This window comes from Delphinus delphis, chromosome 14 (assembly GCF_949987515.2).
Source record: "Delphinus delphis chromosome 14, mDelDel1.2, whole genome shotgun sequence".
In the NCBI taxonomy this organism is placed as follows: Eukaryota; Metazoa; Chordata; class Mammalia; order Artiodactyla; family Delphinidae; genus Delphinus; species Delphinus delphis.
Genome location: NC_082696.1, coordinates 13,525,709 through 13,544,487, shown reverse-complemented (window position 1 = coordinate 13,544,487; position 18,779 = coordinate 13,525,709). Strand labels below are relative to the sequence as shown.

General features: G+C 35.6%; 1 protein-coding gene across 2 annotated transcripts; it reads left to right on the top strand.

Annotated features, from left to right (window-relative positions):
- Positions 1-1,743: 1,743 nt before the first annotated feature.
- Positions 1,744-18,069, top strand: MYCT1 (MYC target 1). 2 transcript variants are annotated; one of them, XR_009521979.1, is made up of 3 exons: positions 1,768-1,893; positions 14,164-14,260; positions 15,607-15,730. XR_009521979.1 is itself a non-coding variant. In XM_060030491.1 (2 exons), the coding sequence occupies exons 1-2, from the start codon at positions 1,842-1,844 to the stop codon at positions 16,116-16,118; spliced, it is 564 nt and encodes a 187-aa protein (XP_059886474.1). In that variant the 5' UTR covers positions 1,744-1,841; the 3' UTR covers positions 16,119-18,069. The 2 variants fall into 2 exon arrangements, 1 of the variants encoding a protein (XP_059886474.1); XM_060030491.1 differs by lacking the exon at positions 14,164-14,260 and having other exon boundaries at positions 1,744-1,893; positions 15,607-18,069.
- Positions 18,070-18,779: the final 710 nt, after the last annotated feature.

Below are 18,779 nucleotides of genomic sequence, written 5' to 3'. Positions count from 1 at the left end.
AATAAATCTTAGCAAGAATATTATAGAGATAAGTTTTCATATGTGCTCAGTGAAATCTCTAAATTTTTCATAATATTCCACTATTCTCATTTAGGTGTCTCTATTTTAATTTCCAATGAATTTAAAGATAATGTAAATATATCAAAATTAAGAAAATGAGCAGAAACAACCTAATATTTAGAGAATTAGGAAGGCAAAAATTTATATGTGATCAACTTCATATTCTGTTTTTTTTTTCAGATTTTCCTAGATCTACTCAGGAATATATTACAGACTTCATGAAGATGATTTACTGCTTCACACCAAATCACGCTGTGATGACAATTAGGCTGAATGCAAGTTACACAAGAGTTAATGATCAAAGATGGAGGAAACCAGATTCTTGAACGCAGTTTAGTGCATTTATTAAGCACGGGTGGGCACTGTTACTCCTCCTTCCAATGGCTTCCCAATGCTCAGAGGATCCAGGCTAAGCTTGTTAAGCTTGCGGACAAAGACTCTTGAAATTTTAACTAATCTATGTCTCCTGAGAAGTCTCATGTAATTCTTTCCCATAGTGCACTTTCCACTATAGTCATCCAGAATACCCACAATATGAATTGTCATGATTCCTCTCTTTTTTTTTAAACATCTTTATTGGAGCATAATTGCTTTACAATGGTGTGTTAGTTTCTGCTGCATAACAAAGTGAATCAGCTGTACGTATATATATATATCCCCATATCCCCTCCCTCTTGTGTCTCCCTCTCACCCTCCCTATGCCACCCCTCTAGGGGGACACAAAGCACCAAGGTGATCTCCCTCTGCTATGCAGCTGCTTCCCACTAGCTATCTATTTTACATTTGTTAGTGTATATATGTCCATGCCGCTCTCTCACTTCGTCCCAGCTTCCCCTTCCCCTTCCCCGTGTCCTCAAGTCCATTCTCTACATTTGTTGATGTTGTTCTTTCTATCTTATTACTCTTTCTCCACTTGGTAAAATTATTTTCATACTGTCATACACAATACCAAAGTCATCACTCCTCCATGAAGAAAAACATACTGTTATCATTGTACTGCTTACTATAGGGCTTACCATTCTGTTGTAATTGAATGTTTGCATTTACGTTGCCCCTAATTGGCTTTAAGTAGAGCCCTTCAGTGTGGAAACTGTTTTTTCTCATATTTACCTACCAATTTTCATAAAAAATTAAATATAAATTACATTTGAGAGGTATTTATGAAATAAAGAAATGACTTTTCAAAATCAATATCCCAAATAGAGCAAGAGACATTAAGAATTTTAGTAAGTAACTGAGTTATAGAATAGGTATTAGATAAACTTAATTGTACTGGAACAGAATATGGATTTCTGAAGAGTTCCCCCCGCACCGACTTACTATATAAGTATAGCTTTCAAACATTGGAAAGCAGTCTATTTCTTTATCCGATGTAAGTTTAACCCCAGTTAGATTTATATCTCAGCTGTAGCTGAGAGTTTGGAATCTTCCTCTGTATCAGTAGGAGAAGAGGAAAGAACAAGAAAAGGAGCCTCTTATCCCCAAAGCAGTTTGGAGATGGTGGAAAGGAGGGTACTTAGCAATTCAGCTGAGGAAATGACGAGAAGGAAATTGTTTTGTGTCTCAGGAACTGTGTGGAATTCCAAGATAAGAAAAACAGTTGCTAATTTGAGTATAAAAGCAGGAAACATGATATACTTATTTCCTTTTATGCAAACACAAGTATATGAGGGGTTGTGTGAAAATTATTTTTCTCTTGCTGAACCACAAAGACATAAAATCAAAGTGCTTCTTTTGGACATACTGGCTTTTCTTCTCGCTCTTCTCTTCCTGTGGATATCATGGCTAATAACACAACAAGTTTAGGGAGTCCATGGCCAGAAAACTTTTGGGGTAAGATTTTCTTTAACTGTTTTTAATTTAAAATTAGGATGCAGAGAAATGTACTGCCTAAAACTTATTGAAACATTGGAAATCTCTGAGCCATTTTGTTTATGGTAAATCGATTACCTAAAGTTTTCATAAATTTATTACAAAAAATTTGTTCATATAAAATGTCCATAAAGTGGGCGATGAAGTCGTTCAAGGAGAATCTGGGCAACACATATAGATTATGGCTGGTGTTACAAAATAATGAGAAAATAATAGGAAATGCTAATTAGAAAGCAATAAGAATAAAACTGAGAAAAATTTTGTAAGTCATTGCTGTTCGGAAATTGATAATTGATTTGTTGGAAAATTAAGTTTTATTTGTCTTACGGTTATATAGATTATGTATCTTTTTTAATGAAACTGAGAATTTCTATAGAGATTATTTTAACTTACATCGTCAATGTTATATTCTTTAATTTCCAAAGCGAATCTAAATAATAAATCTGTACTGAAGGAGTGTGATGACATGATTAAATAAGAAATCATATTATGAAATTAGACAAAAAAACTGTAATAGAACAAGTGGAACTAATACCACAAGTAACATTATAAAGAAAGCCTAACAAGGGGAAAAAAGGAACAATACAACAGTAGCTTTTGGCTGGGTTCAGACCTGGCTTCTAGTCAGTTAGCAGCAGCAGGATGGAGCTGAGGTCAAAACCACGAGTCTTCCAAGGCTGGAGACACAGGGAGGAAGGGCTGAGACATGAAATTGACACGGATGCTTGGGTTCAGGGAAATTTTAAAAATAAAGGGGGCAAGTTGAGTTAAATCCAGAAAAAAACTTTAAAGGAGATAATGGAGTTTATGAAGAGATCGATAGCCCTATTTACTGGTCCCGAACAAATGTTTCATCTTCACAGAGAACTCTTTTAGACTTTTCATTGTGATTCCAAGGTACGTTTGGGGAACTATCCGGTGAAAAATGAGCAGTGATGCTGCCTGCTCTGAACAACCTACCTGGTCGTCCACCATCACAGAAATCTGCATGGAAAGAATTAATTAATTCTTTTTTACCATCAATATTTATGTTTGTTTCAAGTCTGAAAATGAGGGATATTAATAAACATCATAATGTAATTATTAAAAAATTAAGAAAAAGAAAGTAAATTATACTTGCATATTGTAAAGAATGGCTTTGGTAATAAGTTATTCTATGTGGAAACCAATAGACAATAAATCTTTGAATTGTGGGAGTCTTACTTATATAGGTTTCTTACAATACAGTTTGCTGTCCTCCTTTACAGAGAAAGTGAATGTGCTAAACACGCTAAAAAATAGCTAGCGTGTGTTTACCCTAAATTCATCATTGCAAAAATAAGTAACTATATAGATTATTCAAAAGTAAAGTAATTCTTACTGCAAAAAATAATCTGTAAAAGCCAAATCAATTTTTTTCAGGCCATTCAAAGTTAAATTTCAGGTTTACTTAAAGACTTAAGGAAAAACAATCATTATCTACTGATTAAAACATGGATAATAATCATAAAATAAACCTCAATTAAAAACAGAATGTTTAATTGGAGTCTATTTACCAATCCTGAAAATTTTTTTTTAATATAGAAATCTATGCTTAAGAAAGAATTCAAACTTATTGTTCCAAAGATAGTTCCTAGTGTTTCTTTATCTTACTTTGTGAATACAACAGAAAATAGATGGAAATAATGAAAACCAGGAAGGGGAGTGTTACCTTGATAAGCATTAACAAAGCCAAACAAATATGTTGAGTAGATATAATGTTATAACGTTTGATGATATGGGGAAAATATATAAAAGATCACATTAATTCTTCTGGGGTTCAAGAAAATATCAAGTGTAAAATGCAAAGATGTAAATGTGAATATATGAAATGTAAAAGTTTCCTAAAATATAAATGTTGATCTTTTAAATTTTTATTTCCTTTTTGTATCTAAATTGATATCTACATCACTGTCTCTGCAAAAATATTATTTGAAAATCTTATAAGGTACAGTGCAATACATTGCCTATTGCTTCCAAAATCAATTGTCTGCTTGGCACTTTGAATTCAGAGAATAGAGAAAGAAGAGTTTAGAAAAACAAAACTTGTACATTTAACCATATGAATTTCCCAAACTTAGGCTGTATAAAAGTTGTTTTCCAAATATAATTTTCCTGATTTACTTTAATGAATGTTGAAAAATAAGATGATACCAGGTTATTACCAATAGTGATAGCTTGAATTTTTTTGGTGATCACCCATTAAACCTTATTAAATGTTGTGCAAACATTACAGTAATTAGTGCGAAGGTGGGCAATAAAGTTGGCCTGAGAGTGACAACACAGCTGAAGACCACCACCTTGCATTTCTCACTTTTGCTTTCTTTGATGCATTTCCTGTCCCTACAAACATCCCCCATGAAAGCAGCAGGAAACATAACCTGTGAAAGTTTGCTGCACTCTGCTTTAATGAAATAGACAAGTGTTGTTAAACTTGGTTAATTTTTTGGTATTCAGAATCTTAAAGAAAACCATTTGGTTATACTTCTTGCCTTGTTTTTCCCTTTTGGCTAGCATTGTGAAAAATTGGGGAATTTATTGGCTTAGGAACTTGCATTTATTCACCTCATTTAATCCTCACCAAAACTATAATGTCTGTCTTCAAGAAGATTACACTCTTGGAGGAGATTATGTGTCCATAAATATGCAAATATATGTCTATACTGTCATGGAATAATACAAGATAATGTACATTAAAATGGCAATGATCGTTATGAGTTAGAAAGACAAATGTGGCAGAAATTGTCCCTAAATCCTCCTTAGAAAAAAAAAATGAGGCTTTATCTGTTCCTATAAATCAGATGAGTTTCAAATAGGGAAACAATTGTAGGAAGAACATTGTAGTCATTCATTTTTCCTACATTAGCTTATTAACTCATCCTTCCATCCGTTTATCTATCCAGTTCATTAGTTTACTCAGAAGCATTGACTGACCACTCCTTATATATTAGTCAATACATCAGGTGTTAGTGAGATAAATAAGGTGTAGTTGGAAATTTCAGGGAGTTCAGGAGAAGTGTTATCAGCAAATATGCAGAAGTAAAAACACACAAGCTGTATTTGTGGAGAAGTGTGAATGACTTGAGAAAGATTTGTGTAGTTTTGAAAGTCACTGTAAATGTTTGACCTGATTTAACATAATTATTTTCAATTTACTTACTGCTTTAGGGGAATTGTCCTTTTTTCTTGCCTCCGCTGCTGAGGACTCTTACCATAAAATTTGCCTCGTATGGTCTGTGCAACATTTGCTAATGTCATGATTTTTCCTTTCTGGTCTACTGGCTCTTATTCACATACTTTTCCTTCTGTCTCAGTGGCACAGAACAATGTTGAATGCTCTCCCATCACCCTGGAGCTGTGGGAATTTGTACTGTATATCAGACCCCTAGACCTGGATATACTAATGTCCACACTTCCTCATTCCTCCTCTGCCTTTCAGGGACCCAGAATTTCTCAGAGGGGATTGTCATCTTTCCCATCTGGATCCCTCTAAGAAGCTGGGAATGGATACCAATTTCTCTGGCATTCCCTAAATCAATCTGTAGCTCATCACAGGCAGAGATGGAGTGATGGCCCCTTCTCCAGGACTCTTACTGGTCACATAGTTTATAGCCCTTCTTCTCTCTCCCAAACATCTCCTCTTTACACTGCTTCTGAAAGTTTACTTGTTATGGATTGAATGTTTATGTCTCCTCCACCGTTCATATGTTGAAACCTTAACCCCCAATGCAGTGTTATCTGGAGATAAGACCTTTGGGTGTAATTTGGGTTAAATTAGAGGGTGGGGACGCCATGATGGGGTTAATGGCCTTAAAAGAAGAGGAAGAGGTAGTACTCTTTGTCTCTCTGTCTGCGTGTATGCACTGAGGCAAGGATGTGGGTTCTCTCCAGAACCTGATCCCGCTGGCACCTGGATCTTGGATTTCCTAGACCCCAGAACTGTGAGAAATAAACATCTGCTGTTTAAGCCACCCAGTCTATGGTATTTAAAGGGCAGCCCAAACTGACAAGGGCATGACTCGTAGACCATGGTTTATTTTTCCCAATACAGTTCATTATAGTAAAAAGGTATGTTCTTGAGTCCTTTAGGCTCTTAGCATTTTGAAACTGCAACAAACAAACAAACAAAAACCAAAACACTTTTCTATGTCTCACGTTGTCTAGTGATTGCAGTGAAACAATTGGCTTTTAAGACTATCATCTATTCTGTGTATTTAATAATCCTATTACCAATTCTAAACATTAACTTTTTCTTTATTCTGGGTATCCTTGATAACAGCCCTAATCCTCTACCAGATAATTGAAATGGAGGATCGTTAGTTGATTTTTTGGTCAATCAAGTGCAGTCAAGGGCAGAAAACCTTGGTTAATAGCTGAAAATTTTATTCTTTAACCTGTGGAAAAATATGTCACTTAGAGACCTACCTCAGCAGATGGGAGTAAGTTGTTTCCAGAGAGGTTGAGGAGGGAGAAAGCTTTGCTGACCATGCACCCCAAAGATGTTCTTTATATTTCCTCTTCCCAAATTGTAAACAAATACTGACTATATTTCAAATTCATATCTTTACTTTCCATTTTCAAAACTCTTGGACATTTCTTATTAACAGCCTTCTAATTACTTCCTTTATACCAGTTACTTAGGAAGTTTGAATAACAAATGCTTTTCTTTAAAACTGCTGTATCTCAGTTCCATAGAGAGAAGTTTGAAGATTCATCTCTCACTGAACTCCATGCTCAGAGATTATGATTCAGTAGGTATGGAGCAGAGCCTAGAAGAATGTATTTTTTGATAGGTTCCTGACTTTAGAACTTCTGCATCTACATTAATGAGAGAAATTTGCCTATAGTAGTCTTTTCTTATAATAGCCTTGTCAGGTTTTGGTATCAATGTTATGCAGGTTTCCTAAAACAGAGTAGGAATTGTTTTTTATTATCTGGAAACATTTGTGTAAGAGTGGCATTGTTTATTGTTTAAATGTTTGAAAAAATTCACCAATGTAATTATAGGTAGTACTTTTAATAGGAAGGTTTTAAATGAAAAGTCAATTTGTTTAACAATATTGGACTACTCAGATATTCTACTGCTTCTTTGATTGCTTTAGGGCAGGAATCGTATTTTCTAGGAATTTGCCCATTTGAAGTAAATTTCTAAATGTGTTAACTTAAAGTTGTTCGTGGTCTTCTCTCATATGTTTTTCTAAAATTTATTATGAAAGTGTTCAAATATACAGAAAAATTTGAAGAATTTTACAGGGAATATCCATATACCTACCGCCTGGATTCTACTATTAACATTTTTATAATATTCATTCTATCTACCAATCTGTTAGTTTATATTTCCAAGTAAATTGCAGATATCAGTACACTTCCCCCTAATTAATTCAGCATTTTTTTATTAACAGGAATTCAATATTTTTTTTCTTTTTAAGGTCAAACATATATACAATAAAATGTGTAAAATGATCAAAAATGAAGTGCACAGATCATAACTGAACATTTGCTGAATTTTGACAAATACATACACACCTGAGTAACCCAAACCCCGATCCAGATACAGAACATTATCTCCAACCCAAAAGTTCCCTAATGACACTCCTAGTCAATCCCTGTCTACATCATCCCCAGAGGAAACCACTAATATGTATTTATTGAAAAAAAATCTATGTATAAGTGGACCTGTGCAGTTCAAACCTGTGTTGTTCAAGGGTCAACTGTGTTTCTATCTTTGTGAGGTCTACTTTTTTTCCTATTTGCTATTACTCTTAGGGAATAACCCTTTGGAAATCCAACTCAGAGTCTAGAATATTTCCCAGTCTATCCTCCTTGGTATTCCCTGAAATCCAGGATTTGTTTTCTAAGCCTACTGAGATTGCAGAGTTCTACTCAGGTTTTTTGCCTCTTCTGCCTCTCTTTACAGATCACTGTATGAGAGATTTTCTTTTCTCTTAGAATTTGCTCCCTCAAAGTTTGGGTAGGCCTCTGATGGCTTCAACCAGATTTAAAAACATATTTTTGATCTGTATTTTATAATTGGTCCCAGTGGTTTGATACATGTTAGTTTATCACACACAGAAAGTGATGGTCTACCGTGTTCCTTCTGAACATAATTTAACTTACCTTCTACTCTAACAATACTGTTGACTACTTATATTCAGAGTATGACTTATGCCTTGTGACTTTGGTCAAAACTACTTCCAAATCTCCCAGATTTTTCCTTACTTGTCCTACAATTGAGTCTAGTTTCCAGTAATCCAGAAAGAAAAAAGAAAATCAAGGGTGGCAGTTAGGCATCAGAAGTGAGACAGGATAAAATTTACATAGGGCAGTCAGGGTAAGCCTCAATGAGAAGGGGACATGTGATTAAAGACCTGAAGTCACCCTTGTAGATGGCTGATAAAAGAGTTTCAGGAATAGATTACCACAAGCACAAGGCCCTAAATTGGGAGCACAGCTGATGTGTTTAAGGAATGGCAAACAGGGCAGTGTGGATGGAGCTGAATGAGCCAGGGGAAGAGTAGTGATGAGCACAGATAATTGACATCAAATTGGGAGCATCAGGGAGGTAGTAGAGTAGATAATGAGAAGTTGAATTGTGGATATATTCTGAAAACAGACCCAATAGGATTTTCCGGGAGATGAGATACACATAGGAAATATTTATTCTTTGTTTAAATTATTGTAATTAAAAGTTTTCTGAACCTTAAATATAATTCTTCCTAAAAACGATTTTTACTGAAGTCTTATTGTCTGAACCATCCTCCTATATACTCCAGGGTACCAAGAACAGCATAGCCTACTTCAGTGATAGCTAAGCTTAATGATTCTTACAATTGGAAAAGATTCTGTGAATTGATCAGTGTTCTGTTGTCAAAGATAAAATCACTTTTCAGATATCAGAACGATTCAACTCAAGGCCACTAGATGGTGACCTCTACTAAATTTTGACACTAATGGACAGAATTCTAGGTGTGGGTAAGATTTATTGAAAACCAGATTCAATATTAGAATCTTAGAATTAGAAGGGACTATAGTGACCATTATCATTAGGCCAGGAAGGGTCAAATGACTTGGGAAAGTTATGCAACCATTAGTAATCATAGCTGTCATTTATTGAGGACTTATGTGCCGGCCTTTTGGTAGTTGTATAGACACAGGTTACAAAATAGGATAACAACACTTAATTTATATACTATGCCCTGATAATGTTAGAGTTTGTTCCTTTTTTCCTTTAAGGGAGATCTACCTTTTCTAAGGCAATCCTTTGGTCTTTTTAGTTGCATTATATTGTAATTACGTGAAGTAAAATTATTTCCCCTTGTTCTACATTTTAAAAGTTTCTATTCTCTTTTTTTTCTTGAAATGAACCTTATGCTACTTTTCTCTATAGATTAACCTTTTGGAATATTTTATTTGTCAGAAGAGACTGTGGTAGAGAGGCTCAAACGGCATATACACTGAGACCATGTATAGGAATGCTTGTAAACTTTAAATTGAAATAGTCGAAATAAATATGTCTCTTTAATCTTATCTATTATATCTGCTTGTATCCTGAGATATTTAGAATCTTCCATCAGACCCTAGTGGTTACATTGGTTTATACACAAAAGCAAGGACATGTACTTTGCAAACCAGAGTATTTGTCTTTTCACTTTATGTCATACCTGAGTGAAAGCCCCCCGACCAGTGCTAGTTGTCAATATTCAATTATTAAAATAAATTGTGTTAGTTCTACAACATAAACCTTAGACTCTGTTTCAATATCAATAAAATTAGGAGACTGTGGGACTTCCCTGGCGGTCCAGTGGTTAAGACCCCACACTTCCACTGCAGGGGGCACGGGTTCGATCCCTGGTGGGGAAACTAATATCCTGCCCACCATTCAGTGCAGCCCCCCAAAAAAGTAAGAAATAAAAAATAAAATTAGGAGTGTGAGCTGAAACATTTTTAAGAGTTTGTTTTCATTGAAACCTTGTATCTCTGATTCTATATCTGAAGTTGTTGATATTTAAAATTCTCCAGTGGAGGCTGTTGATTTAGGAAAGTATAACTGTAGAATACATAATACTGCCTTACCATATTTTCCCCAAGTATTTCTGTCCGTAACAGGCTACTAAATCTGGTATTAAATTGATACAGTTTTTATGCATTTTCACTTTCATTTTAGATTAATATTTTCTTAGAACACACCAAAGAAATAAAGCATTCCCCTAATTGGGTTGTTTGACAGTTAAGTGATATAGTACACTTAAAATAGTGCCCGAGAACTATAAATTAAATTAATTGAATTAGAAATGCATATTACTGTTTACCACAATAATAAAATAAAAATAGGTTTGCATTTTATAAACTATATTCCTCCAAACATCAAAATTTTCTTAATCACAGTTTTAGTGAAACCTTTCTACCTTGGAATAATAGAAGTTCAAATTTAAAAGGAGCTTATAGTTTACCAGTGAAGTGTCTACCTAATGCATTATTTTCCTACTCAAAGGTATAATAACATTAAGATGGATCATAATATATCTTTCATTCATCTATTCTAAATAGGAAGACAGAACATCTGAGTGAATTTATTCATATTCTTTGATTAAAGTGTTTCTCACGGTAATCAACTCACGGAATCTCTGGAGTATAAACTAATGAATAAACTCTTTCAGGGACAACTGATGACAATGTACAATAATAAATTATTCAAGTTATGTGCAATATGCCACACAAAAACAAAGATTGCCAAAAACTCACTGAAATATGGTAAAGTTAGGTATTTTTCTTAACCAAAGAACCAAATTTAGCAAAATGCCTGGACTCACATACTTATTTGGAAAGAAGAGAAAGGACTGGGTTTTATGACGTATTTGAGTAGTTCATGATTTTTATTTATCTCTTTTCTAAGAGCAACTAAAACAGTTTTTCCAGTGAAATCCAGAATTTAGGTAGCCATTACAAGCAACACAAAAGTTAAAGGGACTTTATAATGATTATGCTAATAATTAAAATTTGATCCAGCAGATCTATTCTCTGATAAACTATTATGGCATAAAATGGCAAAGACAAGTAAGTATAATAAAGTAAGCAGATGCTAAAATTTCTAAAACATAATTTAATCTGATTATTAAATTACTGCTAGACAATAACATTATCATTTACATCATGGGACAAGAGCATCTAAGCCTCAGTTTATCACCACTACCCCCCTCAACGTCTTATTTCTAGGACATTAGGTGGTATGATACTTTGGAATAATTTTTACATTCTTTTCACTTTGGGTCTCTCATGACCAGGTTCTTTCCTATTCTTACTACAACTTCCCAGATTAAGCCATTATTACTGCATGTTTGAATCATTGCTTCACCATCCTCCCCGTTTCTCTGCTTTCAGTCTACCACAGATGTCACTACCTGCTCCATCTTCATCCTTCCTAATGGGTAATTTTGCTCAAGCCTCTTCTTTGTCCACAGTGGAGAGGTTGAACTTCTTGGAGAAGTACTCATGTTCTTCCATCATCTGACTCCCAACTTATTGCAGGTAAAGCGGCCAATGACCCACTCATTGCCACATCTAAAGGACATTTTTCTTATTTTAAATCTTCTAGAATGTTAACTCTACCAGGACTGAGACTTTATTTTCTTCCCTGCTCTCTCTGTACTTAGCAGTACTTGGTATCTAGTGTGTGCTTTATGTGTTAACAAGTGAATAGTAAATATCTCTGGGGCATCTGGTTGCTAATCAGTACTACCTAAAATTCTCTCCTCACTTTGATTCAGAGCTAGTAATCTCTCTTGTCTCCATGGACCACCCTAATTAGCCCTTCTTTTTTTCCCTGGTGTTGACTTCCACCACCAGTTAAATTCTGGTCTTCCTGGAAGTTTGTTCTCAACTTGCTTCTATAAACATATTCCTTTCCTTTAGTAGAAGTGCTTTCCATGGATGGTTGAACTCTTGTAGCATGAAGATTCCCAGTTTTGCTTCTCTTTAAGTTCCATATTTATTTAACCCTGAATTCCAAATAGATGTCCCAGGGACACACACATTCCACATCTTCCTAATATCAGCTTCAGCCCCAGTTCTACATTCTCACATTTCCTCCCTGTTTGGATGAATGATACTAGTATCCACCTATCCACCCTCGCCTGCCCACGCCAGAACCTGGGAGTCATTCTAGATTCATCCTTTCCTCAGTGTAGCAAAGCGTGTTTTTTTTTACTGGTTGACTTTGTGTGTGTGTGTGTGCGTGTGCGTGTATGTGTGTGTTTGGTTGGGTTTTACTGGTTGATTTTTATTTTTAGAAGATGAAGGTGGGGAGGGATTGTATGTCCTTTGTTTTAAATTTTCTTTTGTTTTGAAGGATCCCCAAGTTTCCCCTCAATCTTGCCTCTTCTTTCCTTTATTTTGTGGTTCCCCCAAAGCACCTAATCTTTTCTTTCTTTCTTATTTTAAACAGCTTTACTGAGATATATTTCACAGACTATGTAATTCACCCACTTAAAGTATACAATTAAATGGGTTTTTTTTTTAATAGTTACAGGGTTGTGTGACCACCACCACAATCTGATTTAAGTACATTTTGTCCTTCAAAAAGAAACCTGTCCCCATTAGAGGTCCCTCCCATTCCCTTCCATCTCATCCCCTTGCCCTAGACCATCACTAAGCTACTCTCCGTCTATATAGTTTGTGTGCTCTGGACATTTCACGTAAATAGAATATAAAATATGAGATCTTTTGTGCTTGGATTCTTTTCTTCCCTATAGGAAGATTACTTTCCAAGACTGCCTCTTCCCATACCTATATTCACTTGTAAGTCTGTTTCCTATAGTCAGCGTGATCATGGACCAGTTCACCTTTTCACTGTTTTTACAGTATTTCCAGAATTGCCCTTCTTCTCCATGATAGCTTGTGGTAGAAGTATGAGCGATAATTTACTGGTTTCTGCTTTCCATCATTTATTTATTTTTATTATTATTATTATTTTTGCGGTACATGGGCCTCTCACTGTTGTGGCCTCTCCCGTTGTGGAGCACAGGCTCCGGATGTGCAGGCTCAGCGGCCATGGCTCACGGGCCCAGCCGCTCTGCGGCATGTGCGATCTTCCCGGACCGGGGCACGAACCCGCGTCCCCTGCATCGGCAGGCGGACTCTCAACCACTGAGCCACCAGGGAAGCCCCATCATTTATTTTTAATTTACCGGTTTCTATTTTCCATTGCTTATTTTATTTTTAATTAATTAATTTATTTATTTATTTTTGGCTGCATTGGGTCTTCGTTGCTGTCCACGGACTTTCCCTAGTTGTGGAGAGCGGGGGCTACTCTTCTTGCGGTGTGCGGGCTTCTCATTGTGGTGGCTTCTCTTGTTGCGGAGCACGGGCTCTAGGTGCACAGCCTTCAGTAGTCGTGGCTCACAGGCTCTAGAATGCAGCCTCAGCAGTTGTGGCGAACGGGCTTAGTTGCTCTGAGGCATGTGGGATCTTCCCGGACCAGGGCTCGAAACTGTGTCCCCTGCATTGGCAGGCAGATTCTCAACCACTGTGCCACCAGGGAAGTCCCCCACTGTTTATTGTTTAGGTAAATTGAAGTTTGAATTTTTTTTCTGTCTTCTAATTAAGCTGAAGGCATGGTTTTGTATATTTTTAGTTGGTCATCTTGTTTTTCTCTATTGTGTTTTAGAAGAAACTTTGGAAAATTCTGATTTACATGGTTTCACTGCCTTGGCAGCCCAGATTTTCTATAATCCCTTTTTTAGATTCCAAATTTTGGGGCACTGATAAGTACAAGTTAATGTGGAATTTTACTGTATTATCAATAAGGCTAATTTTAGGTTCTGACTGTGTTTATTGCTTTTTCCAGAGAAAGCCTAACTCTATGAAATTCCAGTCTCAAGAAATTGCACTTTAAGGCTATGACAATATTATTTTGATGAAAGACATTTTTGAAGAACAATACTGGGTCTAGAAGATCTGTTATAAATCATCTTGTATTTCAGAAATCATCTTCTTAGTATAAAGAATGTATTGCTTAGATTTGACATAAATAGTTGTTTTAGAGGATTTTGATATAAGCATTTGTGATAATTGTGAAAATAGGACATAACAAATATAGTCTTATCACGGGAGATAAATGTGACAATATAAGGTGGAAAGACACTAAAATATATCCAAAAATGAATTATTCTTTTGTATTTGTTAATATTGGTTTGTTTTGTTATTTCTGCATCATAGATTTTGTGTATACAATCATAGATTACAACAAAAAACTGGAGAGAACTTTGGCAATCATAAAATCTAACTCCTTGATTTGAAGAAAGTAATAAAATAAGTGAGTCTAAATAAATTTTATAAAAATCACACAGTATGTTAGGAATAGAGCTGAGTTTGGCACCCTAAATCAGTTATCTTTTGCTGTGTAACAATCCACCCCAAAACATAGTGACTTAAAACAGCCATTTACTTAGCTCACACTTCTGTGGGCTGGCAACTTGGGCTGGGGTCAGCTTGACGGATTTTCTGGGGTCTTCTTTCATGGACCACACTCAGTTGTTGGGTTGACTGTATTTAAAATTCAATGCATACTGAGTTTTCCAAACAGAAATTTTAAAATTATATCCAGGTATCAGGAAAAATATGTTGAAATGCACAGAATTTGAGAGAGAAAGACAGGCTTTGGGATAGTGGGAAAATCAACATGACCTGTGGGTTAGATCATGGGGTAGAGGGTCGGTAAGTGTGGTGGGTGGTAAGGCCAGAAGGGTCTTCTAATATCCAGCATGCCTTTCGATTCAATGCAGGGTCTCTGCTACCCAGTTTTATTCAAGAATATGTTTTTAGTTCACAAGAAGAAGCGATAAGGTAGAATTTCCATTTGGGAATGGCATTTTCCCCTCCTCACAACAGGAAATCTGGACAAATACAAGTTCTGTGAGTTGGAGGATACTGGTGTTATAACAGAGATTCCATGGGGATTCAGGGGACAGGAATTTCAATATCACAAGGGCATGATAACAGCATGAACCAGGTTGGGAACCAAGAAAGAGCTCAGTAGTCTGCATAGGTCATGTCATCAATGAGTCAAAGATATAGGTGAGAGTCCAGGAGTTCCGGAAATATGACATAAATCAGTCAGCCCCCCAGGTGGTTCTAGCCCAGCACTTCCTGTCTCAGAATGAGAACAGGAAGTGAGGCATCATGCAGCCTGTGGGTGGAAGACATTGGTGGGGATGATGAAAGCAGACAGAGGAAAAGGCAAAGTCAATGTGACTATGAAATTTTTTTATCAATTTTTGGCACATTAGTTGCTACCGTAACTCTAAAGGAAATAATCTCTGGACTATATTTGCAACTCCATAAAATTTATGAGCTAAAGAACAGCCTTTTTAAATAAATGAGACTTTTTAATTACTAATTTCTTAAAGATAATAAAATAGCATAAGCAATATGGAATGCTACAGTTAAAAAAATCTCATTTTGTATCCTTTATTCTTTTGCTTTGATAAACGGAAGCATATCCGCTTCATTTATTCATATCCACCTAGCACCATCTTCTATTTCCCAAATCCGAAATCGAAGTTAATCATGTAATCCATAGTAACTATTTGTATTTTGCCTATGTATTTAGTTGGACACCTATTTACAAAGCAAATTGCCTCTTTGTTTTCTTTGTTTCAGAGGGCGTTATAATGTCCTTCACAGTGTCCATGGCAACTGTACTTGTAATTGGAGGATTTATTTGGGCTTTGTTTGTTTGTTTCTCTCGAAAAAGAGCCAGTGCCCCCATCTCACAGTGGAGTTCAAGCCGGAGATCTAGATCTTCTTACACCCACGGCCTCAACAGAACTGGCTTTTACCGCCACAGTGGCTGTGAACGTCGAAGCAACCTCAGCCTGGCGAGCCTCACTTTCCAGCGCCAAACTTCCCTGGAACAAGCCAATTCCTTTCCAAGAAAATCAAGCTTCAGGGGCTCAACTTTCCATCCATTTCTGCAAAGTCCACCACTTCCCGTGGAAACTGAGAGTCACATGGTGACTTTCCCTTCATCCAATACCTCCTCCACCATCAACACTTCCCACAGTCTGGGCCGTCCTGATTTCCACTGGTCCAATCACAGTCTTCGGATTGGCCTTTCAACACCAGCCCCACCTGCCTATGAGTCAATCATAAAGGCTTTCCCGGATTCCTGAGTAGGGTGCTTTTGTTTCTCTCTTTTCTTGTCTTTTATTGAAAGGAAATCACAAATAGGCTAAACAGAATTTTGAAGACATGGCCCAAATGCCTAATGAGTTTCTAACCTGAAACGAGCACACACAAGTTGGACATTACAATGTAAAACACATTTTCTTTGAACACATCTTTTTTCTTTGTCTCACAAAAGAATAATATGTTTCCAAAGAGTTGTATATTTATGTATTTTGTATTCGATGTGAGAATTATTGAAGATAGTGATTCTTACCTAAGAATCAGCTGGATACAGTATATATATTTTAGACTAAAATAAAAACTTTAGATATTTGTGGTTTACAATCCTCATTTGCTGTCCAGTGTGACTATAAAGGGGAAAAAAATCACTTAAAAGTGTATAACATTTTTTAAAAAAAATTTCTATCCTAAGGCATTTTAATTGAATTTTCTTTAGAAGGACAAGTGCACTACATCACCATCTTGGATTTTCAATGGATTATATGGACACAAAATGACAGAACATAGGAGATTCTAAAGTTCCTTTGATTCCACTCATTTATGAGAAGTGAGGGAAGCAAGTAAAGGAAGCTGAACTCAGTGGGTGTTGCAGATACTATAGTAATTCTGACACTTATTTTTCCCCCAGACTCCTTTTGTGCTTTCCTCAAGAATAGTTATCCACATCATTGAGGCAAAATCCTTGTTTTTACTCACACGGTGATTTAACATTTCTTTACTGTTGTGCTTATATTGCTATAAAAACAACAACAGCAAATCCAATTCATTTGATCTAAAAACAAATTTTAACACTGAGCTTACATTTTTTTTAAGGGGTAAATTTTATTTCTTACATTTAAAGCTAGCAACTGGGAAAGTGCATTATCTAGGGATCTTCTGCAACTTCACAGACAGAAGGGTTAGTGGGGAGACAGTCTTTCAGCCAAATAGGTGTTACAACCATGAAGAATCCTCCTTCCTGGATGGACTCAGTGGTCATCATCTTTTATTTGCTTCTCTATGAATTTCAACTTCAGCTTCTGTGAAGAGTCTTTGCACAAAGGTTAAACTATGTCAAATGGTCCTTGGTGCAGATAGTTATTTAAGGAGTCCACCTCTACAGGTAGCCACCCTCCTAAAGGAAGAGAGCTTCAGTGGCCAGATACCTGTGGCTGCCCTTTTTCATTGAAGGACACGAGTTCACAGGATTATTACTCAAAAGACCTGTGGTTTGTTTCTGATATAATGAATATTTAGCTTATGTTGCTGTTTGTTTCTCTGAACATTGGAATTTTCCGTGAAGAAAAATGTACTCTCATTGTAGTTTCTGCAATGCAGCTGTCCCAGCTAATAGTGTCTGAATATGGCTCAAGAGTGGAATAACTCTTACTTAATAAAAGATTCTGTATAGCATTTTCTTTGTTTTTTATTTAGCTTACATTTTCCATTGTTCTTCAAGGACAATTATGCTAAAAGATGTCTATAGTAAATGTCTATAAATAGATGCTCTCTAATGCAATATACCTGAAAGAAGAAAGAAAGAAGGAAGAAAGGAAGGAAGGGCAGAAGGAAGGAAGAAAAGAAAAAAAAGCTCGCAGGATAACGAATTTGTTGTAAGCTGTTTTTGGACAAACTTGACAGTTACCTTATAGCCACGTAAGGTTTTAAGAGATCATTAATTTAGTAACAAGTCTATCTTTTGCTTGTGAGTCATCCTTAATGTTTAACATGAGAAGTAAGTAAAGTGTATGGTTTTTGTCTAGAATTTATGCTGGGAGTAAAAACTGCTTTATGTCTCTCAAATGAGGAAAATGAGAGCAGAAATCCCCTGGGTATTTAACCATCTGGCAGAATTATTGCCTCCTCTCTCCCCAAGTTATGAAACAATCAAAATGAGTATCTTGTAAAAATTGTGCAATGTATGAAATGTGAAATTAAAGCAAAAATTGGAGACTTTTTTAGTTGTATTTGTTTTATTTGAAATATTTAGTTGATTACAGAATAAAATTACACTGGTGTCAATTTCGATTCAGAGTTTATTTATTGAATAGCCTGTGACGATTTCCTATTTATTTGGTATTTTAACTCAGTTAAGGCCATTCTCTATAAACTATTCCAGAGATACAAACCTTACTTTATCTAATAATGTATAACAGAAAAAGAGTAACATCACAAATAAAAGAAACAGAATTTTCAATGTATTAATACAGATGTAAAAATAAGTAAGTTATTTGTTAAAAACATTAGATTCTTACCTCGCTAGGTAAACAATTCCAAAATTATTTAACTTTTTTAGAGAATAAACTTTTTTATTGAGATATAATTGGCATATAGCATTATATTGGTTTTAAATGTACAACATAAAGATTTGATATACATATATATTGCAAAATGATCACCACAGTCCAATCTAATTAACATCCATAACCACACATAGTTACTTGTGATGAGAACTTTGAAGATCTACTCTCAGAAACTTTTAAATATACAATATGGTATTATTAACTATGCTGTACATGACATATATGTACAATATGGTATTATTAACTATGCTGTCACCATGCTGTACATGACATCTCCGGGGTTTATTTATTTCAGAACTGGAAGTTTATGCCTTTTTTGATGACCTTCACCCATTTGATCTCTCCTCTCTTCCCCTGCCTCCC